This window comes from Bombus flavifrons, chromosome 2 (assembly GCF_040668555.2).
Source record: "Bombus flavifrons isolate JBK064 chromosome 2, iyBomFlav1_principal, whole genome shotgun sequence".
Lineage (NCBI taxonomy): Eukaryota > Metazoa > Arthropoda > Insecta > Hymenoptera > Apidae > Bombus > Bombus flavifrons.
The window spans coordinates 13,291,415-13,318,514 of NC_138443.1; the positions used below are offsets into that span (position 1 = coordinate 13,291,415).

The 27,100-nt window shown below is 31.8% G+C and overlaps 6 protein-coding genes and 1 long non-coding RNA gene across 12 annotated transcripts in view; 4 read left to right on the forward strand and 3 right to left on the reverse strand.

Moving 5' to 3' along the window:
• Nucleotides 1–241: 241 nt before the first annotated feature.
• Nucleotides 242–1,977, reverse strand: LOC138189969 (glycosyltransferase-like protein gnt14). The gene is made up of 4 exons (XM_069132322.1): nucleotides 1,228–1,977; nucleotides 1,025–1,154; nucleotides 666–953; nucleotides 242–542 (listed from the first exon to the last, which is right to left on the reverse strand). The coding sequence occupies exons 1-4, from the start codon at nucleotides 1,367–1,369 to the stop codon at nucleotides 365–367; spliced, it is 738 nt and encodes a 245-aa protein (XP_068988423.1). The 5' UTR covers nucleotides 1,370–1,977; the 3' UTR covers nucleotides 242–364.
• Nucleotides 1,978–2,039: 62 nt separating this feature from the next.
• On the forward strand, nucleotides 2,040–8,139 carry Lon (lon protease homolog, mitochondrial). Of its 2 annotated transcripts, XM_069132274.1 has the most exons (11): nucleotides 2,040–2,203; nucleotides 2,278–2,595; nucleotides 2,832–3,056; nucleotides 3,138–3,307; nucleotides 3,567–3,874; nucleotides 4,870–5,061; nucleotides 5,134–5,438; nucleotides 5,564–5,703; nucleotides 5,784–6,066; nucleotides 6,153–7,056; nucleotides 7,137–8,139. In XM_069132274.1, exons 2-11 carry the CDS (start codon nucleotides 2,336–2,338, stop codon nucleotides 7,374–7,376), a joined length of 3,027 nt encoding a protein of 1,008 aa, XP_068988375.1. In that variant the 5' UTR covers nucleotides 2,040–2,203; nucleotides 2,278–2,335; the 3' UTR covers nucleotides 7,377–8,139. The 2 variants fall into 2 exon arrangements, with proteins under 2 accessions (XP_068988375.1, XP_068988376.1); XM_069132275.1 differs by having other exon boundaries at nucleotides 2,096–2,595; nucleotides 3,618–3,874.
• The window catches only part of LOC138189958 (uncharacterized), a 55,052-nt gene continuing 33,402 nt past the window's right edge, over nucleotides 5,451–27,100 (forward strand). Inside the window, exon 1 of one of the 2 annotated variants that reach the window (XM_069132303.1) lies at nucleotides 5,451–5,460. The gene's annotated coding sequence lies outside the window, so the exon portion shown is untranslated. Of the gene's footprint in view, nucleotides 5,461–20,381; nucleotides 20,770–27,100 lie in introns of those variants that run through there. The other variant, XM_069132301.1, reaches the window with a different exon arrangement.
• Nucleotides 8,118–9,301, reverse strand: gdl (gonadal protein gdl). Of its 4 annotated transcripts, none has more exons than XM_069132323.1 (2): nucleotides 9,176–9,301; nucleotides 8,118–8,753 (listed from the first exon to the last, which is right to left on the reverse strand). In XM_069132323.1, the coding sequence occupies exon 2, from the start codon at nucleotides 8,725–8,727 to the stop codon at nucleotides 8,203–8,205; it is 525 nt and encodes a 174-aa protein (XP_068988424.1). In that variant the 5' UTR covers nucleotides 8,728–8,753; nucleotides 9,176–9,301; the 3' UTR covers nucleotides 8,118–8,202. The 4 variants fall into 4 exon arrangements, with proteins under 4 accessions (XP_068988424.1, XP_068988427.1, XP_068988425.1 ...); XM_069132326.1 differs by lacking the exon at nucleotides 9,176–9,301 and adding an exon at nucleotides 8,968–9,166 and having other exon boundaries at nucleotides 8,118–8,751; XM_069132324.1 differs by lacking the exon at nucleotides 9,176–9,301 and adding an exon at nucleotides 8,855–9,166.
• On the forward strand, nucleotides 9,346–14,062 carry Smg5 (Smg5 nonsense mediated mRNA decay factor). Its single transcript, XM_069132272.1, has 8 exons — nucleotides 9,346–9,569; nucleotides 10,116–10,338; nucleotides 10,451–10,615; nucleotides 10,700–10,968; nucleotides 11,184–11,364; nucleotides 11,442–13,164; nucleotides 13,249–13,584; nucleotides 13,670–14,062. Exons 1-8 carry the CDS (start codon nucleotides 9,496–9,498, stop codon nucleotides 13,735–13,737), a joined length of 3,039 nt encoding a protein of 1,012 aa, XP_068988373.1. The 5' UTR covers nucleotides 9,346–9,495; the 3' UTR covers nucleotides 13,738–14,062.
• On the forward strand, nucleotides 14,550–17,783 carry Ubqn (ubiquilin). Its single transcript, XM_069132304.1, has 7 exons — nucleotides 14,550–15,124; nucleotides 15,243–15,438; nucleotides 15,575–15,863; nucleotides 15,956–16,624; nucleotides 16,711–16,837; nucleotides 16,906–17,038; nucleotides 17,534–17,783. The coding sequence occupies exons 1-7, from the start codon at nucleotides 15,023–15,025 to the stop codon at nucleotides 17,608–17,610; spliced, it is 1,593 nt and encodes a 530-aa protein (XP_068988405.1). The 5' UTR covers nucleotides 14,550–15,022; the 3' UTR covers nucleotides 17,611–17,783.
• On the reverse strand, nucleotides 22,574–26,777 carry LOC138189973 (uncharacterized). The gene is made up of 3 exons (XR_011176169.1): nucleotides 26,396–26,777; nucleotides 26,040–26,243; nucleotides 22,574–23,393 (listed from the first exon to the last, which is right to left on the reverse strand). It is a non-coding gene; the product is annotated as an uncharacterized LOC138189973 (long non-coding RNA).

Sequence of the window (27,100 nt, forward strand, 5' to 3'; positions counted from 1 at the left end):
TATATATTACTTTGTGTAAATATTAATCTAATTTTCAAGATTATTAATCATAAATCTGTATTGAGGATTTCAAGTTATTTTGGATTTGAATTCATTAAATTCGCATCAATTTATATCGAAGAACCAATAACGTGCGTACATTTAAAATTCACGTATCAATATATTTCTATATTTTCATGTCATATTTAAATGAAATAAATTATAAATTGCAACAATTAGGAAAGATGTAGCAAAGTTTTTACTCCCACTCACATATGAAATTTAATAAAATATTTAATTTGACACAGTTTATTTTAAGTATTATGATAGTTATTATAATGTTTCTTTTAGATATTTTAATATTGTATGTAATATAATAATAAGTTTACGAATCTATATTTGCCTCGATTGAACTACTATCTGGAGGAGTGAGATACATCATTCCATAAAATAAAGATTCTTCATATTCCTCATGATGAATAGTTGTTTCATCTGTAGGTAACGGTAAAACATTTGTATGCAATTTTGAAGTCACTTGAAATATGTATTTACTAGCAGGAATTCTGAAATTATATGCAAATTTTATACTACATAAACGTCCATTACTATTTTTTATAAATCCATTTTTTATTTCCGCGGTTTAATGATTATGTATATCGGGATTTTTTTAACAAATCATACAATACCTGAAATTTGTATTTAGAAATTTCGGAGAAAACATATTTTTACGTTCAATAATATCTTTCTTATTAACATTTGTTGATATATTATATTTTTCTTTCATAAAATTGTCAATATGATTAAATAGTACAATATTTGTATTATTTGATGATTGCAGAGAATTTATATAATTTGTATCCTTTTTAAATCTTTTAATCACATTCTGAGTCTCTATATCAATTATAGGCCTCTTCCTCTCCAATAAATTCATATTTTGATAATTTATACCTGATTTATAATTTTCCTTACAATGTCTAAATTTATGAAAACGGTATAAAAATTATAATCAAAGCACAACATTTTAAAATAATGAAATTTTTCTTACAATAGAAGATTTTTGTTAATTTTTAACTTTATTTTGTTAAAAAATTGATCATCGTCATCCACAATCGTAGTTGTAGCACTTGGCTTCTTATTTAAGTTTTGCCTAGTAATGTTATCAGAACATATGATTCCTATTTATGAAGTGAAATACAGATATTTATTAATTTAAATTAAAAAGTATGAATTAAAATTTTGTAATTTTACTTGCGCCAAGCCTTTTCAAGTCCATTGTATGATTTTCTTTTTTAATCATAACAGTATTATTATGTGTCGTACTGTTATTTAAAGTTTGCATGGTGGATCCTGAATTATTTGAATTCATATTCATTTCGTATCTTTCCATCATTGATGTATATTCTATCTAACATAACTCGTAAGTAATAATAGAAATATTAAATATTTTTTTATTATATTCGTATATTTATATACAAGATTTTTTTTTAAATGAGCGAAACCATAGCTTTATAGTTTTAGTTGGCTTTGAATGGTGTATCACGTGGTACATATGATTGCATGGTACAACTTGAACCGGAAATAAAGGATTTCATAGTCACTTCTACTTTTTTTTTAATTCAAATATATGTAATGCACGAGTCGAAATCATTTAATTTTATGTAATGATATTTTCATCTATCATCTACCATTTTAAAACTACGGTTTTGCTCATTTGCAAAAATGATTCTCTATATATAGCTTAATGATGTGTATATGTATATATACAAATCAGGAATGGAAATAATTTTTTTATTTTACGTATTCTTTCGTTCGTACAGTAAAATATCATATCTAACAAAATTTCTAAAAAGAATGCGGTATGCGTCATTATTATCTGTTCATAATTGCAATGAATTTTATCCTAATAGCTAAATAAACCAATAATATTTTTCTCAATAATTCGTGTATTTGATATTTATTTATACTGTTTTGCAAAATTTCATACTGTACACACATATACAATTGGAAATATGTAAAACATTATACATCTAGCTATTGACACAAAAAAACTATGCAACAAACGAATATCACGACTTTTTCACTTTATTTTTGCCTGTTTCATTAAAATTAATTAAAATGTGAAAATGTAATGTTTCGTACGAACGCAACCACCGACTCAATGTTCACAATTGTTCGGAATGTACAGAACAGCTAATCGACACGATGTTCGAATAATTTCTTCTAGGTTAGCAAGGTTTCATCAGACTGATCAGTGCTTGCGCTAAAATAGAGTTATAACCTCAAAGGAATTTCACGTAGATTGAAGCAGTGAATACAACATTTATGTGAATAAGAACGTTTAAATAAATGTTGAACGATGCGCCTTATGACAGCAATGAATTTCAAGATTTTGCCTGTTTTTCGGCATCGTGTGACGAATGTTCGACCATTCTGTAGAAATCATCGGCCGAATTACGAAGAATTGTCGGTGCATGTACGACCGCAATTTCGAAGAATAAAACTTAATGAATATCATGGAATATTCACAAAAAATATCCATACCCGTCGACAAACTGCGGCTATTATCTGCATTAGATCGTTTGCCACTAAACGATTTAATGATAAAGATTCATCCAAGTAAATCTTTTTATCTCTTCTAAAATCTACTTTTTTTATCCTTTTAAATTATATTAATTTTAACGATTAAATACGCTCCTATTTTTGTAGCAAATAATAATTCCGAAATAGCAATTGTAATTTTTTTATAATTCGGATAAGATAATTTAACATTTACATATATTATAAATTCTATATATTATGTACTCCTTGTCATTATACAATTTTATAAATTGCAATTGTATTTTACTTTATAGCGGCAACAATGAAGATGATATCAGTGATCCAGGTTCATTACCTGCTACAGTGGTTGTGCCAGAAGTATGGCCTCATGTTCCTGTTATAGCAATTAATAGAAATCCAGTGTTTCCAAGATTCATAAAGTTAATAGAACTTAGTAATCCGATTCTCATAGATTTAATACGTAGAAAGGTCAAATTAAATCAACCATATGTTGGAATCTTCTTAAAGAAAATAGAAGAGTAAGTGATATGTAAATGTGTTTTATTTGCTAAATAGAGAATGAATATCATTGTTACATTGAAACTTAATTGTTTTGGTAGAAATGAAGCAGAAATTGTGCAAAATTTAGATGATATTTACCCTGTTGGAACATTTGCACAAATACATGAAGTACAAGATTTAGGAAATCGATTGAGATTAGTTGTAATGGCACATAGAAGGATTAAGATTGTTGGTCAGATCTTAGAAGAACTTCCAAAACCTACTCATGGTAAGGCATTTACATATATAAGGCATGTAAAGTTCGTCAACTGATTCTTATTTTTATAAACATTATTAGTATGAAAAACTGTTAGAATTTTCGCGAAGCATGAGTACGAGTATGTATGAGTTTATGTGAGTAAGACATACCTGTGAGAGTATATGCATGGCAAAAGACGATAGAAGTAGTTTCTAGAAAAAGGCCTTACACAAAATATTTTCTTAAAATTTGAGTTTAATAATTTTTACATAAGTACTGTACTACACAGAAATGAAACTGACGTTCCCTCTTTTAAATGCAACAATTCACGTTCCTGTAGACGATTCAGTTTCCGGTAGTAAACCGAGTCGCAGATCGTTAATTCGTAAAAAAATCGAAAACAAAGTGCCAGAACCAGTACAGAAAATTGAAGAAAGTAGTACTCTTGAAAATAAAGTAACAGAAGGAGTACAGGAGAAAGTTGAAGAAAAAATAACTCCTCCAACAGACGCCACAGCTCAAACTGGCACCCCTTTATTAATGGTAGAAGTTGTAAATATTACCCATGAGAAATTTAGGCAAACTGAAGAAATAAAAGTAAGCTTAAATGATATTTTTTATTTTTTGAACATAATTATGTATTAATATGTATATTGTAAAAGAATATATACATATATGTCGGAGATGAAAGGAAAACCGAAGCCTTTCCTTGGAAATTTTGGGAACATCCTCTAATACTCTAGCCTAGATTTTATCATAGCTGTAATTAAGCAATTGTTGTCATTCAGTCTGATTGTAATTGTTCGAGATTTGTGATAGCGAGATTGGGCTCGAGGTGACAACTGGTCGCCGAACGTAGCCACGGTCACGGGATGGACGTTTTGCCTAACGGAGGTCTGGAGTGGTTGTATGGTTTTCCCGAGAAATGTGGTTGTGGCGGCATGTGGCCTCGGGAGCGGGCCTAGCCACGTGTGATTTTGCCTCGGAGATGCCAATACAATGGGACACACGTTGTATTAATAATCAAACTCCAGGCAGAAACTACCTAGCAACGGCGATTGAAACTTTCTCGATGCTTCTAAACGAGTATAGAAAACAAATGCAATCGTACGAGGAAAATTTCCATGAGGCTGGCATTCGTGCGATTGCCTTGAAGAGTGAAGCATTTCAACAATCGTGTTTTGCGCCTAAAATTAATCTACGCTTAGTAAAGAGTTGTCCCGTTGACCGTGGATTCGTTTGAACCCAAGAACATTGCTAATAGCGTTCATTAAACTTATTATTCGTTAAACTTATTATTCGTAAAACATACTATTCATTAAACTTACTATTCGTTAAACTTATTATTCATTAGACTTATTATCTGTTAAACTTATTATTCGTTCAACTTATTATTCATTAAACTTATTATTCGCTAAATTCTAATATTCGTTAAACTTTGTAGTAGTCTTGTATATACGTGTAAATATAATCTAGGCTTTGTAAAACAGTAGCTGATTCAAGTGAGGAGTTGTTACGCGCCCAAAATTCTAACCATAACCCGACATATATAAATGAAACCAATAAAGAATAAATTAATCTAATATGTATAGGCTTTGACACAAGAATTAATTAAAACAATTCGAGATATAATAAGCATGAATCCATTATACCGTGAATCTTTACAACAAATGTTGCATCAAGGACAGAGGGTTGTAGATAATCCAGTTTATTTGAGTGATTTGGGTGCAGCTTTAACAGGAGCAGATGCACAAGAATTGCAGCAAGTGTTAGAAGAAATGGATGTGAGTAATTGTATTTGGAGCTATCATTATAATAAATCTTTTAAGTAACTAAAACAATAACTTTATTTATAGATTTTGAAAAGATTAAGATTATCATTGGCACTTTTAAAGAAAGAATATGAGTTAAGTAAACTTCAACAAAAAATTGGTAGAGAGGTTGAAGAAAAGGTCAAACAACAGCACAGAAAATATATTCTTCATGAGCAATTAAAAGTTATTAAAAAAGAATTGGGACTTGAAAAAGATGATAAAGATGCTATAGGAGAGAAATATAGAGAACGTATAAGAGAGAAAACAGTTCCAAAAACAGTGATGGATGTGCTTGAAGAAGAATTAAATAAATTAAATTTTTTGGAAAGTCACAGTAGTGAATTTAAGTATGTATTACTTCTATAATCTGTAGTTTCAAAATTTCAATATAGATGAACATGTGAATATAATATTATTTCTGTGTCAAATAATTTAACTAATTTTTAATTTGTTAGTGTAATTTTATTTGCAGTGTGACGAGAAATTACTTGGATTGGCTTACATCCATGCCATGGGGTATAACTAGTCCAGAAAATTTAAACCTTCAACAGGCAATTGAAATTTTAGATAAAGACCATTATGGAATGGAAGATATAAAAAAACGAATCTTGGGTAATTGAATCTCTAATGAGCAGATAATTAATCCCTTTATTACATAAAATGTATTTACTTTTTATTGCTCTTAACTTCAGAATTTATTGCTGTCAGTCAACTGAAAGGCTCAACGCAAGGAAAAATATTATGTTTCCATGGACCACCAGGAGTTGGAAAAACATCAATAGCCAAGTCAATTTCCCGTGCACTTAATAGAGAGTATTTTAGATTTAGCGTCGGTGGAATGACAGATGTTGCAGAAATCAAAGGTCATAGAAGAACTTATGTGGGTGCCATGCCTGGTAAAATTATACAGTGTTTAAAAAAGACCAAGACTGAAAATCCACTTGTTCTTATCGATGAAGTTGATAAGATTGGAAAGTATGTACCTATGAATTTTTACATTTTACTTATTTTGACAGTTTAGTCATTTGGTAGAAATGTAAGCCTTGTTCCTTTCTTATTAGAGGCCATCAAGGTGATCCAGCATCAGCTCTTTTGGAAATGTTGGATCCAGAGCAAAACGCAAACTTCTTAGATCATTACTTAGATGTTCCTGTTGATTTATCAAAAGTGCTCTTTATTTGTACAGCAAATGTGATCGATACAATTCCAGAACCTTTAAGAGATCGTATGGAAATGATAGATATGTCAGGTTATGTCGCAGAGGAAAAACTTGCTATTGCTAAGCAGTATTTAGTACCACAAGCAATGAATGATTCAGGTCTCTCTGATCAACAGATCAGTATAAACGATAATGCACTTCACTTGTTAATTAAATCTTACTGTCGAGAATCGGGAGTAAGAAGTCTTCAGAAACACATAGAAAAAGTTAATCGGAAAGTTGCGTACAAAGTGGTTAAGAAAGAAACGGAAAAAGTAGACGTAAATGAGAACAATTTGCAGGAGTTTGTAGGGAAACCTATGTTCACACACGATAGAATGTACGAAGTTACGCCTCCTGGAGTCGTTATGGGTCTTGCATGGACAGCTATGGGAGGTTCTACTCTGTTCATTGAAACAAGAGTGAGAAAACCTTCTACTGGAAAGAAATCAGAGGGTACCTTAGAATTCACTGGTCATTTAGGCGATGTGATGAAAGAGTCTATTCACATAGCAATGACGGTTGCAAGAAACTTTATGATTCGGGAAGATCCATCTAATACTTTTTTAATTGATTCTCATTTACATTTACATGTTCCTGAAGGTGCTACACCGAAAGATGGGCCTAGCGCCGGTATTACGATCGCAATAGCATTCATTTCGATTGCTAAGAATCAGTCTATTAGACAAAATGTTGCAATGACTGGTGAACTTAGTCTCATGGGTAGGATTCTTCCTGTTGGCGGTATTAAAGAAAAGACGATTGCTGTAAGTACAAATATAATAAATACTTAATTAGACATTTCCATATCATACTTTGTAATATGTATACTTCCTTTCTATTCAAGGCAAAACGAGTTGGTGTAAACTGTGTAATTCTACCCGAGGAAAATAAGAAAGATTACAATGATCTTCCTAAGTACATCACAGATGGCCTGGAAGTTCATTTTGCCACCACTTTTGAAGACGTGTACCGCATATGTTTTGCACCACAACAAGAAACTGATACTGTTCGTCATCAAAACCCTTTACATCTTGATATTTCACCGCCGCAAAGTGCACCACTTTTGGGTAAAAATACTGGCTGAATTAAGGATCAAGTACTTAAGCATTGTAAAGATTGATTATTACATGATCTTACACGTGCCTGATCTATTTGAAATATTCACCTCAAATTAGATTTTAAAATAATTGAATCTATTTTATCACATATTGTTTTATATATAGAATCATTTAAATAAAAATGCAGAGAATTAATTTATTTAAGTTTAAAAGAAGAAATTAAAAATTTCACGAAAATTAATCTCATTTTAAATGCAATTTCATTTACGCGCGAAACATTTTTTTATATTAAAATAAATTAAACATTACCAAGAAAGGGATTTAAGTTTTTGCTACTGTCACAATATATTAATATTTTTTAAATAAACAATTTACGAAAAATATATTGTACATAAAAAATAACATTCTTTGTTATTATCGCTTGTAGCTATAACATTAAAAATGGAACTAATTTTCATGATATAATGTAATACTTGTTTCTGTGCATATTTTATTCTGCATTGTACAGTACTATTTACTACAGAAATAAAAAGTATGTAATTCATAGAAAAAACAAAAATTTTTTACTAATAAGAAAACATATATTTTCTATAAATATGTATTTGCTGATTTCCTGATTTTAAGAAAAGCTGTCAATACAGTTACATCGTTTTTTAAAATATTTATATAACCTTATATAGTTATAAAGTAATTATTTTAGAAAAGTGCTACTGTACAAAGAAAAAAACATTATATTAATTGAACTAATGTACAATTTGTGAAAATAAATAAGTCTACTAAATTATATAATTTAACATTTCATTTAAGGAAGTAGTATGATTCTTAGAAAGTAATAATTTTATGAGTTATATATTAACTTGGAACCTCCATTTTACTCAGTCTAATTATGAAGTCACACAATCTCATTTGGACTTGTATTTCTATTGGATTGTTGGTAACATAAAAGCCAGGTACACCAGCTTTTTCTAAAATACTTTGTTGGTCTGCTACTTTTTGATCTAATTGTAGAACTAATTTCATATCCATTTGTTTAAGCTCCTCTTTGTGTTTTTTATGTAATGTTACTTTCATCGTTGTTCTTTCTTCATCTGTGTATGTTGATGATAATGATTCTTGCATTTCAATTTTCTGTTGATTTAGTAACTGAAGACGTTGTTGAAAAAGATGTTTCTCTGTAACATGCTGTATCTCCATTAATCCCTTAACAATTTCAAATATTGTATCATTCAGTAGAGAATTAGCTAAACCAGATAATAATTCATAGGGAAGACGCATTTGATACTTTGGAGGAAGTTCACCAGCCATGTGTTGGAGTTGCTCCACTAAAAAATACAGTTTTCTCTGAAGATCTTGTGGGGTTGGAGTAGCTACATCCATTGTTTCATCATCAAAAATCACAAAATCTAAACGAAATATAGACCATATGCATAAAATAAAAATTGATAAAATCATACTAATTTTAATAAATTTATAGCGACATTACATATCTACTACATATATTTACATGTTAGAAAGTACAAATGTGGTTAGGTTTATATCTGGTCTTTTTATTAAGAATATTTTGATAAAATTTTCGTAACAACATCAATTGAAAAATAACTTAAAATTAAAGTAGATATCTAAATAATCAATAAATCATTTGCCTTATTGAAAATATTAAAATTCTGATTGGCATTGATTGAGTTAAAGCCTTGTTTACAATAAATAAACAGTGAGCAGTAAATGTTACCTTATCCATACCAGACCATAAACCATTAAATACAATTTTTAGAATAGAGTTCCAAACATTTTCATATTTTTAGAATTGATGAATACTGTAACTTACACTTTAAATGAATATTAAATTTTCAAATTTTTCCACTTAATACTTATATAATTTTGAAAATAATTTCAATTGGTTATTTGGCAGCACCGTTGCACAAGTTCTCCAGATGATTTTTCTGCGACAAATCATCATAAGCAAACCATATGTACATGTACGTACATGTAATTGTGGTAAGCTCCGCAGTTCGTGGGAGGTTTCTGGAGTTAGGCGAGGGCGAATGTCGAATTTTCTTACCGTGGGACGGAGATGCGCGTGTCAAAAGACCGCGGGAAAATGAATAATGACGAAGCGGCCAGGAAGTGAAAAATGATCGAAGCAAAATGAGGAGAACGTATAACGCTGCAGCAGATGTCCGAACGACTGATTCTCTCGAACAAACAAGACGTTTGCACAAGTAATATGGAACTACTATAGCATATAAAATCATTTTCTTCCTACTATTTATCTAACATTATATATTTCGAAACAATTGTTCATGTTATTATACATCCGAATTCACCTTGTGTTAACATAACCTATATTTCGTATACGATGAATCTCTATTGGCGCGCTTTTATGTGTATAGCTTACCTTTATTAGTTAGAGAATCTTCTCCATATAAATATTTATGCTATTTGTTTGGATATTTAACGCGAATTAGTTATAAACGTAGGAGGAATTCATATATTTGTAAAATATAATTCTGTGTTATACAAAACTGATTAAAAAATTCATTAATATAGTTGTAATTATACCCATTTACTTGTCTCTCCTTAAATTTATTTGTGATTAATAGTAATAATTGGTTCATTAGTATTAATAATAAATGAACCCTTCTATTGAAAATTTTGCCATTTCTGTTAATAATTAGATTGAATTTTTAAAGATGTGTATAATAAATGTGAATTTATTAAAAAAAATATATGTGCAATTAACGACCAGGATTACATTTGATTACTAGGGGTATAACAGATATTGCCAAAAGATTGGATGAGCAAAAGAGTCGTGCATTAACAATAACAGATTTGTTTACCCCTTCAGGGGAAGGACTACGGGTGAAGCTTAAAGATTATTGTGTGAGATTAATAACTAAAGATCCTGTTGAGTATGCACGTAAAACTGAAGAATTATTGTGGAGAAAAGCATTTTATGATATTGTTTATGCATCTAAAAAATTACGAAAGGTATCAACATTCATGTGTTACGTATAACAATGATAATTTATAATCTAACATTCTGTCTATTATATTGATTTCATAAAGATAATATTTGCTATTAATACAAATCTTATTGTAGGGTAATGCATGGACTGAAACAGAGAAAGCAATGTTATCTGTCCACTTGGCAGTAGGAGTTGGTTTTTACCATCATTTTATATTGAAACTACAACTAGAATATGGTTTAGATCTAGTTGGTGCTATTGATTTTGCATATGTACAAAATGTAACAGGATTATCAAGTGTGAGTCTCTTTGAAAATAACTTATGTTAGTATATATGTTATATGTATAGTGTATTTAAAAAAGATTGTTTTTTATTTTATTAGGTGAAGAGTAAAATCAGCCAATCTAAACATCATACTGAAGAAGCGAAACAATGTGTTATGCGCCTAATTCATAGAAGTTTGGTATGCCTTGGGGACTTAGCTAGATATAAATTAGAATTAGATCCATATTGGGATCCATTAATAGCAAAGAGGTATTATAAAATGGCTATAGCAATTGATCCAAATATTGGAATGCCTCATAATCAAATGGGTACTATAGCAGGCAATACAAATTATGGTCTTGATGCAGTATATCACTATATGAGATGGTTAGAATACCTTACTATTTCATATTCAAATAAAAGCATAAGATTAATTCTTTCCATAATTTGCAAGAAACTTTTCAGAAAATATGAATATATGAGTTTTGTAAAATCTAAAATACATGATTTAAGTTTTTAAAATTTATTATGTTTTTATAATATGTCATACAGATTAATAATATGTTTTACGTTGATATTAATTAATAGTAATTATTTTATAGCATTTTATGTTCTGAACCATTTGAAGGAGCAGAGGGAAATTTAAAAAGAGCAATTGTTACACACTCTATTTACACAGACGAGAAGTATCCTACATATGTCTGTGTTTCACGATTATTTTCTCTGTTACAATTATGGGATTATGATGTACCAAATTCTGATCGGATAAATCAAGAATGCCAGGTATATATTTCCACATGAAATTTCTCTTTTTATACATATCATAAAAATGAATCTTTATTCTTACTGCATTTTTATAGGATCTTTTAACTAATATTGAAAATTGCTTGAGTACAGAGCAATCTGAGCCAAATAATACTAATACTATTACCAGTACCAATGAAAAAGAAAGTAATATCGAAGTATATCTCCAAAACTGCAAAAATGAACAAACAAATTACTTAACAGATGACATGATATTCAAAATTGTAGCTATATGTTTGATGTCCATTTCTAGATTAAAAAGCAAAGAATCTAGCGAGGTGCAAGGCGTTGTCGCCATAACTTTAGCAATACTGTCTCAACTAATACAATTTACAATAACTAGATTACAAGAATCTTTTATAGATTTGTCACTACCCAATATAGAAGTATCAAACTCGAAAAATAACGACTGCAACACCGAGTTAATAGATGCGGAAGATAAAGATAATGCCATAAAACAACTGAATTTCGATGAAAGTAACGAATCTAAGATTATAAATGATAACAAAGCATCTTTCGAAAAAGAAAGTGTAGAAAACAACAGTGAAATTCAAAATGGCTCGCGAAAAACACGAGATAAAACTAAAAGTTTGCTCACGAAACTTCGAAGACGAAAGCGGAGAAATAGCAGTGATTCAGATGCGAGTGACATTGATCCAACTTTGGAATCCTCTAGCGATGAGATAAATTCTGATGTTTCTGAAACAGAGGACGATATATTAAGCGAAGAGAACGTATTATCAGAAGACGCGTTGTCTGAAGATATTACGGACGACGAAGGTGCATCTGTGCAAGTAAATCAAGAAGATATTGACAAATCTGAAGCGAAAAAGATAAATGGACACATAGAAGTGGAAAGAAAAAGTGAAACGCCCGAAATGATCACTGAACAGGTACAAAATGGTGAGCAAACACTTAATGATCAAATCAGTGATAAAAAAGTTAATGATAAAGATTCTTTAGCTAATTCTGGAAGTATAGAAACTAATTCCAATAGTACGTTTGATGAAAATAGTGCCTCATCGAATAGAGTAACTTACATTGCTCAATCAAAAAAAGAAAATTTTAAACCGGAAGATGTGCTGAATATTATAAATGGAAAAGAAATACTGGCATCTATTAAAATATGTTGCGATTGGTTGAAAAGCAACCCCGATATTATACGAATATGTGGAAAAAGTTCGCGCACTTTATTGAAACGTGTTACAATTTTATTAAATTTAATCAATATAAATACAGAAACGCTATTAAAAAATTTTAAGGACGATAGTATGATTTTATCGAGTGCAGATAAATTGAAAGAATGCGTTAAAATAGTTCCGTTACCGGAAGATATTGATTTAAGAGGGTTGAATCTTTTGGAACATGCCCAGAAGTCTCTGAATTGGAAGATACTGCATAGGCATAAGATGAATAAGCAAGAGGAAACCTTATTGAGAGCACTAAAATTAATTGAATTTGGACATTTTCTTAGTTCCGTCGAGGACGCAGGAGTGAAATACGAAGAGGCGAAACAATTATTTGTGATGATTGATTTGAATACCTCTAATACAAAAGATAACGGTAAAAGTTGGGATATGGATCATTCACGTGGAAAATTAATGAGACATATGGGCAAATTATGGTTGAAAGCGGAAGTCTGTGCTCTAGAGACTCGTTTAAGATCTAGGCTTATGTCTCCTTACTTGGTACCTGATCATGAAGCTTTATCCAAACATACACCGGCTCTAAAGCGTTTGGTGTACGCTAAGAAATTTATTGTTGTAATTCCTAGTGTCGGTATGTAAATAAAAATTTGAAAAGTGAATTATATTTTCTTCTCTCTATAATTGTTTTAATTGAAAACAATAATGTACTTTTCAGTTGTTTCTGCACTGGATGAAGTAAAACGTATTAGTGGTAGAGCAAGAGAAGCAACACGTTGGTTAGAAGCTCAATTGAAGCGTGGCTCAAGGTTTCTTCGAGCTCAAAGACCTCACGAGCGTCTAGCATTACCGTTTATTAAAGGACCAAGACCAAAAGATAAAGAAGCATGGTTATTTTTCCAAATTATAGAGTGCTGCCACTATCTTACCCAACAGACGAAAGTTGGTATGATAAACGATGCAGAAACTCCAGTTGTGACATTACTAACTGGTTGTAACCCAGATGATAAAAGAGTCTTCACTTTTAGCCCTGAGGGGTTGGCAAAGAGTGCAGGTATTTTCATTTATGACATTTTATTAAATATCAAAAGATATGTTAGACAAAAATAATCCTTAAAGAAATGACTTTTTAATTACAGGTGTCAATATCGAATATATTGAATCATTTCATACAAAGTGGAAGGCATCAAGTAAAAGTCATGGTTGAACATATTGGATTAATGGAAACGATAATCTGCTGCTTGCTCGTACTGAAATGAAAGGTAAAAGGGACTTGGCCCTTCTTAAGAGCTACGTATACGGCGACGCTACGGCATCAGCTGAGCGGGCGAGTCAGAGAGGGCTGGAAACCCATAAAGGAAAATCGACGGTTCTCCTGCAATAAAACCACTGGATTAATATCTATCTTCTTTTTTCGTGAATTCTAAATAATAAAATGGTTTCCTTTTAATTATTCGTATTGTCTTTTATGTTAAAAAGAAATTGTATTTTTAGGTAAATATTTTTCAATAAAAATAAACTTGCCTTCGCAATTTTTCAATCCTTTGAAAAAAAAGGGGAAATTGGGACGAAAATTGAACTGTTATCGTATTAAGTCACTATTTAATAATAAGTAAATAAATAACTTTATTGAGTTAAAAATAATTATGTTATTACGGTGTAATATCACAGGATTTATTATTTTTAACTATCCGGTAATAGGATTTCTTTCTAGAAACTAATATATATTGTAATGAATTGTGACGTGTAATACATTATCATTATCGAAATATTACATCTACAGTACTGTGTAAAACAATTTTCTAAACTAATTGATAAATATTTAGTTAATAAATTTCATGTATTAATGATTTTAATAATAATTTTGTTAAATATATGTTTTATCAAGTTATTGTTAGAATGTGAATATTTCCAGATTTCACAATTTCTTCGTAAAATACATCATTCCTTATTGGTGATACAATATATACATATCTGGTAGATATTTAACACTAAAGTGACACATAATCAAGCTTGTGTTAGTATTTTAAAGTTACGGTAGTGGCAACGCAACATAACCTCTCAACACAGCGATTCGTGATTTTTTACAAATAAGACGATATATTTTCCAGTAAGATTGTTACTTTATCATCTATATATTTATATAGAGATCGTTTAACGAAACGATAGAATTATTTTCTCGATAAATACGGTATGTTTTAATGCTTAACGATACTGTATACGGGTGCTTGACATATCGTGTACTTTTCATCGTTTTGTACGTTATGGTTCATAGAATAGTCGCTCAAGTTGACCCTTCTATGTGATCTTTATAGTTTTTTGGAATAAGTTGTGAACAAAATTTAGCGTAGTTGTTTCGGGAATCGGTTCGTAAAAGAAATTCCCGTGGTGCAAAAAAAGAGTTAAAGTATTCAAGAAAAGTGGTGCGCAATTGGCCCTCAGCGAGGGAGAATCGAAAGCGTCGAAAGTAACGAGTCATCTACCGATTCAAGATGGCAGAAGGCCAGGATACTCGAAAGAAAATTACTGTTAACGTCAAAACGCCAAAAGAAAAACAAACCGTTGAGATCGAAGAAGATGCGAGTATTAAAGATGTAAGATTTTCGATTTTATATCTCTGTAATTTCATCAAGAATTAGTTTTCCAACTTAAATAACATAATTTGTCATTGTTGGGTTAGCTCTAATAATTATTTCTTTTTAAAATTTTTAGTTCAAAGAAGCAATTTCAAAGAAGTTCAATGCTCAAACAGAGCAATTATGCCTAATCTTTGCTGGAAAGATTATGAAAGATCATGAAACTTTGAGTACACATAATGTAAAAGATGGTTTGACGGTGCATCTGGTTATCAAGGCACCACGTACTCCCACTAATCAGAGTCAAGATTCTACACCTCAACGATCACAAGGTATAAAAGTATATGAATCAAGCATTGAGAAATATTTAGTTTCAACATAGTTTTAACTGTATTCTTCAATTATTACTGTGTTATTCTTATCAATATATATATATATATATATTCTCGTTTATTTTGGTTCATATAGCTGACATAAATGCTAGTCCTTTTGGATTGGGAAGTTTAGGAGGACTTGTAGGTCTAGCCTCACTTGGTTCAGGGTCCACTAACTTTATAGATTTACAACAGCGTATGCAACGCGAGTTATTGTTAAATCCAGAAGCACTGCATCAAGTACTTAATCACCCATTGGTGCAAAGTTTAATGAATGACACAGAAAGCATGCGCAACTTGGTTGCAGCCAATCCACAAATGCGAGAATTGATGCAAAGTAATCCAGAAATTAGTCATATGTTGAATAATCCTGAATTATTAAGGTGAGAATGAAACCATTCAAAATATAACAAGTTTTAGATAATGTGATTTATCTTATAAATATATATAATACTCACATTATATGCCTTTTTAGACAAACAATAGAGTTGGCACGTAATCCATCAATGCTCCAAGAATTAATGCGTTCCCATGACAGAGCTATATCTAATTTAGAAAGTATTCCTGGCGGATATAGTGCACTTCGTCGCATGTATCGTGATATTCAGGAGCCCATGTTTGCTGCAGCAGCCAATGAGCAAAATCCTTTTGCGGCGCTAGTGCAAAATAATAGTAGCGAAGATAGTCAGAATAATCCACAGCAAGGCCAAGAAAATAGAGATCCATTGCCAAATCCTTGGTCTCAGAATCAAAGTGATTCTTCAAATCAGCAACCACAACAGCAACAACAGCAGCAAGGGAGAGGCCTTTTAAATTCACCAGGAATGCAAAGTCTTGCAGCTCAAATGATGGAAAATCCACAGCTGATACGAAACATGTTAAATGCTCCATATACAAGGTCTATGTTAGAAGCTTTGGCAGCAGATCCAGCTATGGCCAATAGGATGATTTCTGCTAATCCTTTTCTTCGAGGAAATCCTCAGATGCAAGAACAAATGAGAGCCATGATGCCAGCATTTATTCAACAAATGCAAAATCCTCAAATTCAAAATGTTGTTACTAATCCGGATGCTTTAGCTGCTATCATGCAAATTCAACAAGGCATGGAACAGTTACGTACTGTTGCTCCAGATCTTGTTGAAAAGTAGGTTTTTAGTAACATAAGTGTGTTTTATACAATTTTATATCATATTAGATATGTTTGAATATTGATTAACATATAATTTTTAGCATGGGTTTGACTGTACCGCCTACGACTACAACACCTAGTGGAGGTACAACAAATCCAACGCCACCGGCGACGGAGTCATCAGATACAAATCAACAAGACGCATTCTCTCAATTTATGGCACGCATGGTAAACATTTCATATGGTTACGAATGATAAATGTGGCAAGAATTGGTTACTAATTTTATTTTTGACAGGTATCTGCAATGGCATTAAACCAAGGTGTAGAGGTGGATGGTCAACCTGTTCCCCCACCGGAAGAACGTTACAGGGCGCAATTAGAACAACTTACAGCTATGGGTTTTGTTAATAGAGAGGCTAATTTACAAGGTAACAATATGCATATTTTTTTCTAACTTTCCACAATCATTATTTCGAATACTAAATATTTACATATATCTTTAACGATATCGGCATGTTTTTCTAAGGAATTGTATCTCAGTTGTATGGATTTTTATTATAGTTCAATCAAACAGTCATATATATATTTATTTCAATGAAGTAGAGTAAAGAAATTTGATCTTCAATTGGTTAATCAGCTTATATTAATATATTCTATGCTCAGAGAAAGGTAAGCATTTCTTCAGAATTTCTAATTCGCGAGTGAAAAAAATACATTAGAATATTTAATCAGAGAAAAGTAGCACATGCATTAGAATTCTTGTACATTAATTTTATTTTATTTTTGCTAATTAGGATAAGCTATTAATAACCCACATGACACAAAACGTGTTGATAGAAGTATAAAATATATACTAGTATATAGCATACAGTTTATACTAGCATAATATATAATATATGTTATTTTATGAATGTTATTTTCAGCACTAATCGCCACATTCGGAGATATAAATGCTGCTGTTGAACGACTACTGTCTAATGGACAAGTGTCTATGAGCTAACCACCAATATGCAATACTGTTATTCCAATACTATTTCTAATCTATTCCTTATTTACCTCTTACAACAGGCGTAGTGAGAGATATTTGAGGTAACTGACTGTCAGAAAAGGAAAAAAACAATTATAAACTTCTACCCCAACTCTTGACAGAATACACGCTACCGACTCGTTTAATATGCATTTTTTATTTTTGATTGGTACTTTTATCATATTTGGTGGATATAAGTACTGGTATCTAAATGTTTAACTTGTTACACGATATATTTCACTCTTGAAATTTTCTAGTTTAATTCTGTATTCTGTATTTCTCGATGTGCTCTAAGTACTAGATAGCTCTGTTAATGTATTTCGTCGGTGTAAATTTGTTTATCAGATATTCAAGAGAGAGAGAGAGAGAGAGAGAGAGCGCGAAAGAGAGCGTGAGAGCGAGCGAGAAAGCGAGAGAAAAAGTTATATTAGATCGTAATACGAAGGACCTACCCTTCTTCTTTGTTATATTGTACATTTATGGTGTTTCTTAGAAACAGTGGAACCTGCATGGAAAATAGATTGCCGTTAAAATAAATATGCTTCTGGCTTTGATCAGTCGATTGTAAATTTCAGAAGGAGAAAAAGTCATTTTTTTTTTTTTTGCTTAAATGTACGTAATAATCATATTAGTAAATGTATTGCATGAAACGTTCATATGTTTGTCATATACAAAAACGGTATGTTGTCATATACAGGCATGTTTGTCATACAAAAATGGCTATGGGCTAATTATTGATTGCTGAGTAACATTCGATGTATAATAATAAATGACTTATTCAAACGCAAAAAATCGAGAACCTCGAGCTAACGAATAAATTCGCAACACAATTTATTCTTTCTGCTTAAAGGAGAAAGTGTTCGGTGATCCATTAGTGTTTTCCATGTAAGTTTTGTATGTACGGCGATAAGAAGCGGAAGAAGAACACATTCTTTTCCTTATTTTTACCTCTTTATGCCGACGCACATTGTTTTTCTTTTTTCTCCCCCCCCCCCTTCTCTCTGTCTTTTTTGTTTTCTTTTCTCTTTAGTTTTTATGTTATTAAAAAATAACAAAAAAAAAAAGAAAAGAAAAGTATAAAAATATACTACGCATTACATGTCCTTAAGATATAAATTTAGAGATTTGTAGCGTGATGATCGAGAATTTTATGGTGTAGGTTGTTTATAGAGAAACGCGCGAGAAAAAAGATCGATTATAAACGAAAAAAATATTACATGTAAATGTGTTAAATTGGAAATGTAATCATCGGTTAGGTTTAAGGACGTACGAAGGAAGAAAAGAACATAGGTAATGTTATAAATTATCATTATCGAAGGAAAAAGAAATGAAACGCAGTTATAATTTTAATATTTTCGATTGATGTATGATTACATAAATACTTATGCGCATTATAATAAAGTTTTATCTGTATTCAGTAAATCTTCACTAAACAAGGTATTCTGTACAAGCGATTATATCACAAAATAAAAATTATGTTTCATTCATATTAACTCAGTTTTTAAGTATGAAGGTATATCTAAAGGTATTATTCGATTACTTTAGCAATACACGTGAGTGGATGATATACGAATATAAAACATATGTTTAGGAATAACATAGACTGGAACCTATGTAAAATATACATTTTAAATCGAATTCACGTTTTAGTAATCTTTTACCAGAATAACGGGATTCATTATTATTTTACTATTTCCCTTTTTACAAAAAATATTGCTATTATGCTTTAAATAATTTCTTCTTACATTCTATAAAAAGATATTTGTTATTTTTTCTCAAAAATTGACAGTAATAAATATTCATTTCAATATGACTCCATTAAACTATAAAAAGTAAGATTACCAAAGAATTTGAATGCTTACTATAAAAACCATTTATGTATGTATATATTATGTGTTATATAAAACATTTTAAAATTTCATTATCATTGTAATGAAATACGATTATAGTGATAAAATTTGAAACCGGACCGAAAATGTATACAGACTTTGGTCGGTAAAGTCATTATCATAATACCGACCTGTCTTGCGCATCCAGTCTTACAGCGCGCCAATTTGCTTGTATCATGCAACATATTCCTTAATCCATGTCAATATTAATTGAACTTAACCCAAAGCACTACCGACCTATTCTGTTAATCGAGATTCTAACGATGCATATGAGTAGATCATAAAACATGAATATCCAAGTAAACTGTACGATATGTATAAACTTTATATGTGTGTGCGTGCGTGCGTGTGTGTGTCGCGTGCGTGCGTGGCAGCGTGTGTGTGTGTGTGTATGATGTAATTTTAAAAATAATGATCTTCGTTAAAACTAGTATTTTAGGATTCAACCGCAAATAGCAGCTCACGAAAGTATTCAAATTATAATGAGACATGACTATAATTAAATTTCTGTATGTAAAATATTTCGTGTGACATACATAATATGAAGTTCTTAATATTTTTAAAATGTTCAAGAGGTTGGCGAAACATAATTTTCGGTTTAATCGGCAGTGTAATAAAATTTTGAAATGGTTTTCCTGTAAAAGGTGGAAATATGATTTATCATAATTTCCCCCCTCCCATGATCTTATAAATTAAGTATTTACATAAAATACCCATAATATATTATATACCTATAAAATATTTCTATAAATGTTCAAATACTTTGGTGAGCCACTATAAACATAAACGTACGATCTGCGCATCCCCTCCCTTTGTCGCTCACGAACTGCACTGTACTACGATCAGTCGGTTGGCGCGGCGGCGATTCAGTCTGTGTTGATCGGTCGCACGGTTCACATAGAAGAGTGTATTATCGCGAAGTGTGTATATAACGCCGGTTTTCGAACGTAATCTCAGTGATCTCGATTCGATACACACACGCGATCATCGGATTGATATTTACTTGTGGTATGTGAAGAACCCTCGTCGGAGTCTGCGCGCGGGCAGCGCGGACGAATCGTGTCGCGGGCATGCCAGCCCGCTGAACCTCTCACGTGTTCATTTGAATTTTCGAAAATTGAAGCGAGTAGTGTCGGGTGGTGTAGGTGTATGGTTTGTTCGGTGCAAAAATTGGTGGTCAGGCCCAACACGGTGCATTCTCGTCTTCGAAAACGTTGGCAGAGCCAGCGGAATGTGGCACGAGGTGAGTTAGCAGCCCGCCCGGTTTTGCCGAGGCCAGGGACGGATCTTCATAGGCCCTTTTTCTTTTCTCTCCCTATTTCGCGCTTTCTTCCAAATCCTCCTCGTGCTGCGATAATATCTTTTGGTTACTGAAATGTAGTTAATTTTATGTTTCGATTTGCAAATGAAGTCATACGAAGCATATAATAGTATTTACAAAAATTTGCCAGTTATGATTGGTATTGGATATCCCCATTCATAACTATTAGGACATCTGTTGGTTTCGTACGTAAGGCAGTATTCGATTATGTCAACCAGTGAAAATAGTCATGTTAAAATAATGAGTTAGTTTCAGAATCTTCCGATTGAGATTGAAAAGTTTTTAAATAAAATTAGACAGGAATTTTTTATTAAAATCTAAATCAATATGAACCAAACAATAATAACTTATATAATAATAATATAATATATATAATAATAATAATAATAACTTCGTAATGATTATTCGGGTTCACCTAATTTTTTGTAAGTGTCCTAATATTTATGAACGAGGATGTATATTTGCGTATCTGCTTCAGATAGCATAATAACGATACAACCTGTTGTTACACGATGTTTGGAATTGTGCCTATGTAAACACAAAAATGAAAATAGTAGGTTATAACGTAAATTGGTCATGGTTTTATCTTTGTTTCTAAATGAAGAAAACGAGACTAATGTATGTTACCACCTAATAGTAACATGTTGGAAATTGTCGCGTGATCAAAATGTAGATATGTTTATCACTAATCTTCTTAATTTAAATCTTATAGTTAGTAATTTTAATTTGCATATTTGGACTTTATTTTCATTGAACTTTTTTTATTTGTATTATGTATTGTGTTGTGTGCAGTTGGTATATAACTGCAAACGAGTTTCGCTTGAAACATACTATCGTTGTAGTGAAAAGAAAAGTAATGTTACGTTTGTAGAGATACGATCGATAAATACGTTACGCGCCAACTGCTTGACGAAAAAACTTGAAAGATATAGTGCATCTAAAAGATACTTTATTATTCATACGCAGAGTTATAAAGATGTTATGATAGAAATTAACGATCGATTCATTTTTTGAATAATTCAATAATTAATGCTTTCCTTTTTTATTATAAAAAAAGGAGAAAAACTAGCTGACAACTATTGAATAATCCATCGTTTCAATATTTAAACAAATAGCGGTTATTTAAAAAGCATTGCCAAAACAGGTTTCAGATATCCATTTTAAAATAATCGTAAGATGATTCACAAAGATTTATGAACATTAATAAAATGTCTTTTCAATTTTATAAATTGGTGTACTTGCTTGAAATTTTAAAAGATATGCTTGTATATAATTAGGCATCAAGATCGGTGTATTTAGTAAAAAAATATACACTATGAAGTACTGAATGAAGTACCAATGTTTATGATTGCTAAATATATTATCTTCACACTTTTAAGTGTAATTTGAACAGTGATTTAATTTCTTTAACCGGTACATCATCACGTGGTACTATTCGATTTCTACAAACTTTTAGGATTTTTAAAATCGTGGATAATCCTATACTTTTAAGATGATTTAAAATAATCGAAATAAATTTATGTAACATCTAAAAGTAAGTTTATAATCAGTTTTTAAAATTGTAGTTAATATTAAGTTACACCGTTTATATTATCTATCGATAAATACGTTGAATAAATTTATGCCACAACTCACGCAAGAGTGATCGATTAATAGTAAAAGGATAGAATTTTGAAAAGAATTAGAGAATTCCATTTATGCGATAGACAGATGCTTTAGGCAGAAGTTTCACGGAAAATATAAATAATAGGGTCATATACGAGATTAGCTTGTTCTTTACGTCATTACTGTAACTTTATTTTCTTTGTTATATTTCATATCTGTGTCAAACATAAATGACCTATTTTTTTCCTTTTTAAGTAGTATAGAGATTACATTTTCATGAATATTAAATTTTTTGTTATGTATAATGATAATTATACAAGTAATTGTTTTATTAAAATTTTTTTAAAATTAATCATATATTTTTTGAAGTTTCATTTTAGTTAATAATATAGCAAAATTACAGGGTTTATGCATGAAGCTATATATATATTACAAAGCTTATTATCAGAAACAACCGTCTTCTTAATTCTACTATAGAATACATTACATTCTCTGTAACTGCACCCTTTACGCATACAGACGCAGTATCGTAATATGGCATTAAGCACAGATTAAATTACATTATTATAGTCAAAAGATATCAGAAAAAACGAGATTGATGGTTCCCCGTGATTTTCGAAGACTTACGTCGTCCCTGGATACGGTGAGAAGAGGTGGCCTCGCGATTCGTGTATGCAAGATATTTTGTACCCGTTACTCCCTCGAACGCATTCCATCTCACGCTGTTGAATCGTGGCGAAGATTAATTTGTCTTCGGACGTTCGAGCGCTAGACCATACGCGGCGTTTCTTCCATTTTTGTTGGAACGCGCTTCTCCCGTGCCCTTTCATCCTCCATTTGCATCCTCGGCGTTCTTCTGAATGTTTTATCGACTGAGGGATTTCTCTCACTGCATGTCGATAATTTGATTTCGTGGTAATATCGATTACATCGCATTTGCACTGTAAAGAAATTGTCAATTATTTTCTTCCTGAAACAAATCATTACTTAACAAAGTTACAAATTTATAAAAGGATCTGGGATAGCTCATATATTAGGGAGATATGTATAACGTGTGTCGTATCGTAGGATAGCAAATTTAACGAATATTACGCAGATTTGACTTTGCCTAGCAATGGCGGTAATCTATTTTAGAGATTAAAGATTTTTACAATTTTATTATCGTTCTTTTAGAGGATTAGTTATGTAATCCGTAAAATTGTCGTGAAGGAAAAGATGCTTCTAAGCCTCTCTATTAAACAACACATGACACGCGGGATCCATTCACCGTGTATACCATTGCGCTTTTATCTTGTCACCTAATTGAAAGTATGAATAACTGTTGCTAGCATACGGGCTGTTTCAACACATGTGTACTATTTAAATTTGCGCTTGAATCAACGATTCAAGGTGATTATACAACAATTCGTGTTTCGATAACTCACCGATTCTATAAAAAAAAAAAAAAAAAAATAAATGAGATATATAAAAAAGATAGAACATAAAAATATATATACATGAAGTTTTATGTGGACTTATTAATATTTATAAAAAAATATATGTTGGTACCGAAATTCAATGTGAAAACTTCATATCTGAATTTCATCAATTCCATCAATTTTCATCAATCTCCAACATAAGTGAAGCGACATATATGCAAAATGACACGATTCACAACAGCGAAAAAGTATCAAATGAGGACAAGCAGAATTTCTCGATTCAATTAACGTAGAACGGAGAAAACAAAAGTATGCTGTCAGACGTAGGTTGAGCCCTGCTGATGAAGGTATACGAAGGTTATGCTGTAGCAAAGGCACTCCTTAGTTCTGGCTCAAGGTCGGACTATTAAGAGGCTAAAGCACACCGACGGGTTTACGCCGTTGTTACGAGGAACGACTTGCCGCGACGCGGACTTCGAGTTAGGAAATAGTGAAAACGGCGAAAACCCAGTGAACAAACTTTACGTGCGGGAATCATGGCTATCCGTTCGTTGCGATTACATCCACTGTATGGCGTTCTTTGATGTCTTCTGTGGAAAAAGCTGCCATGTTCCACTAACATAATCTTTTTTGTTTACTATTTTTATCAAAAATTTACATATTTTATTAAATTTTTTATCAACAATTGGAGGTTGCAATAGATAATTACGTTCTAAAGTATTTCACATTTGGTTTCATTTTTGAATTTGCCGCGCCGCGTCTTCTTCCTATGTGTACATATACGAGAAGTAAGTCATATTATGAATATCGATAAGTATTATTATTTACGAACGAGTTAATAAGTCTCGATTATTTTTTCTATGTAATATCGTCTCTAACTAAACTTATATAGTTCTTTCTCAAATTCTTCCTCGTTTGAATTTCGGAAGTCATTTCGAATCTGAGATTTTATGACATAAATATCGAACAAGTGACACTACATATTTTAGCGCAAAATAATATAATGTACTTCCTCCTATTTTTACACTATTAGTGCAACATCGAGTCATTGATTATATTATTCGTTAATGGATCGTGAATGGAGACTAAATTTTGCCCAAGTATCTGGTTACAGTAACCGTGGATGGTGTTCAACATTTTAAAATTACATATTTGTTGTAAAAAAAAACAAATGTTAATGAGAGCTGATCGTTGGACAAGGGTATTCATCTTGACTCCAGCTTGTGGCTGAATAGCGAGTATTACCATTCGATACTTCCTGTACTTGAATATGTCCGCCAATGCAAATGTTGTAAATAATAGTTGGGGAAGAGTGAGAAAGGATATTTATACAAGGTGTCTCAGTATCATAGCGAAGATGATAATTCTATGTGAGAAAATTAATTGAAGATACGGAATTCAAAATGTTTAATATCAGACTTTAAAAGCCTGGATTGTTGTAGCGTTTGTTGAAATTAAGTTGATCTTCTTAAAAACAAAAATTGCGAGAAGATTTTATTCTAGATTTTCATCTGGTTTTATCGCATAGAATCATCCCCTTCTTGGTTGTCCCATGATTACTGAGACACCCCATATACAATATGAGGCTAGCGTAATGGTTTCAAATTTACGAGGTACACGCCGGTTGCGTCCGCTCATCTCATGTTTCCAATAAAACGTTGAAAAGTCGAGGAAACTGGGATCTGGCCTTGGTTCGAACAACCGCCCCGACCTTGAGCTGCTCACTAACTGGCCTGCAGTCGACAACGAACTAATATAACTTTATTATTTATTAGTTAATGATATTCTTCTCCACTGAGATATGGTATCTCATTTATGAAATATGAAGTTATTTGAATTTAAATTCATATTGTGGTACATACATTGGTTGATACAATTTAGATTATGTGAAAAGGAACACAAAATTGTCCATGAAAACATTGCGAAACAAGAATCATCCCCGTAAAAATGCATTTTATCACTTCACCTCTATTTGTATAATTCATATTCTTGTTCGTCTCTGGACGGTTTGAAAGACGCCAAATAGAGCAATAGAAGCGGAAGATACGGGAACGAAGCAAAGGAACAAGACAACGAGTGCAAGAGAAACGGAAGCAGAATGAAAAGTGATCGCCTTAAGAGGCGCAAATGCCAGCAAAACGTCGGGTTACAGACCAACGTGATACTTACCTCATCGTCGACTTGTGCGGTCGCTTCACGGCAATTTTGTAGTTTTCCTTTTTCCCGCCATTCCTGTACTATACCTTCACACGCGTACATCCTGCTGGAACGTTACATTTGCCGCGACTTGTCTTATGCGCAAATCTTTCCTAACATATGTATTATATACGATCTTCAACAAATCCGATGTCAATTCGCCATCAACATTTCCAACTGGAAAGAGTAAAAGGATATTTTCTTCTACACTATGTATTTGTACATAGGCTTCTCAGAAGCTAAAATGATCAACTCTACTTTTCATTAATTTCTTAATCTCATTATATAAGTATATTATTATTTAATTCTCAAAAAGACAACTTACTTACTTTCTTAGTTCAAAGAAATATCTATAGGTTCACTCATTCGTAAGAAGAAGATATAAATAATAGTAAATTCTGAGATAATAAGTCGAAAAAAATTGCAAATGGAACGTTACGTTAACGCAAGATTGGTCCGTAATGGACCATCGCGTAAGGCGCGAGAATCATCCCCAATTTCAAATTAATCTTGAAACCATTTGAACAAATTCGTTGAAATGGGAAAAATTAAGAAGAATAGCAGCGCAACCAATGGAACTGGTAGATACGTCGGTTTCGCAAGCGGTCGCTCGAAAAGGCAAGAAGAACTGTCCGGCGGCGTACTCCTGATCATTTACAGAGAGAGTCACTCTCGTTGACGAGCCTTCGCGTTACTTCTTTTTCTACCGCGGCGGCCTTCCATATCCCGACGTCCCATCGAGAAGTCAACGCGTGCACGCACGCGCTACAATAACCAAAGAGGCCGTCTGCGCATGCCAACGAATTTGATGTAGTGCAACCTTTTGTTCGTTGGCTTCTAATCTCATAAATTACACATCAGGAAGTACAACTAAAAACACGCAAACCGATTCTTAATGAAGCTCTGCTTATTTCTTAATGACAAATATCTTTTTCAACACGTTATAGAACTTATTTTTAACAGAAGCGAATCAACGCATTAAAGTACATATAGAGAATCTAAACAAAGAAATTATTATGTCTAAGGAGTTACTC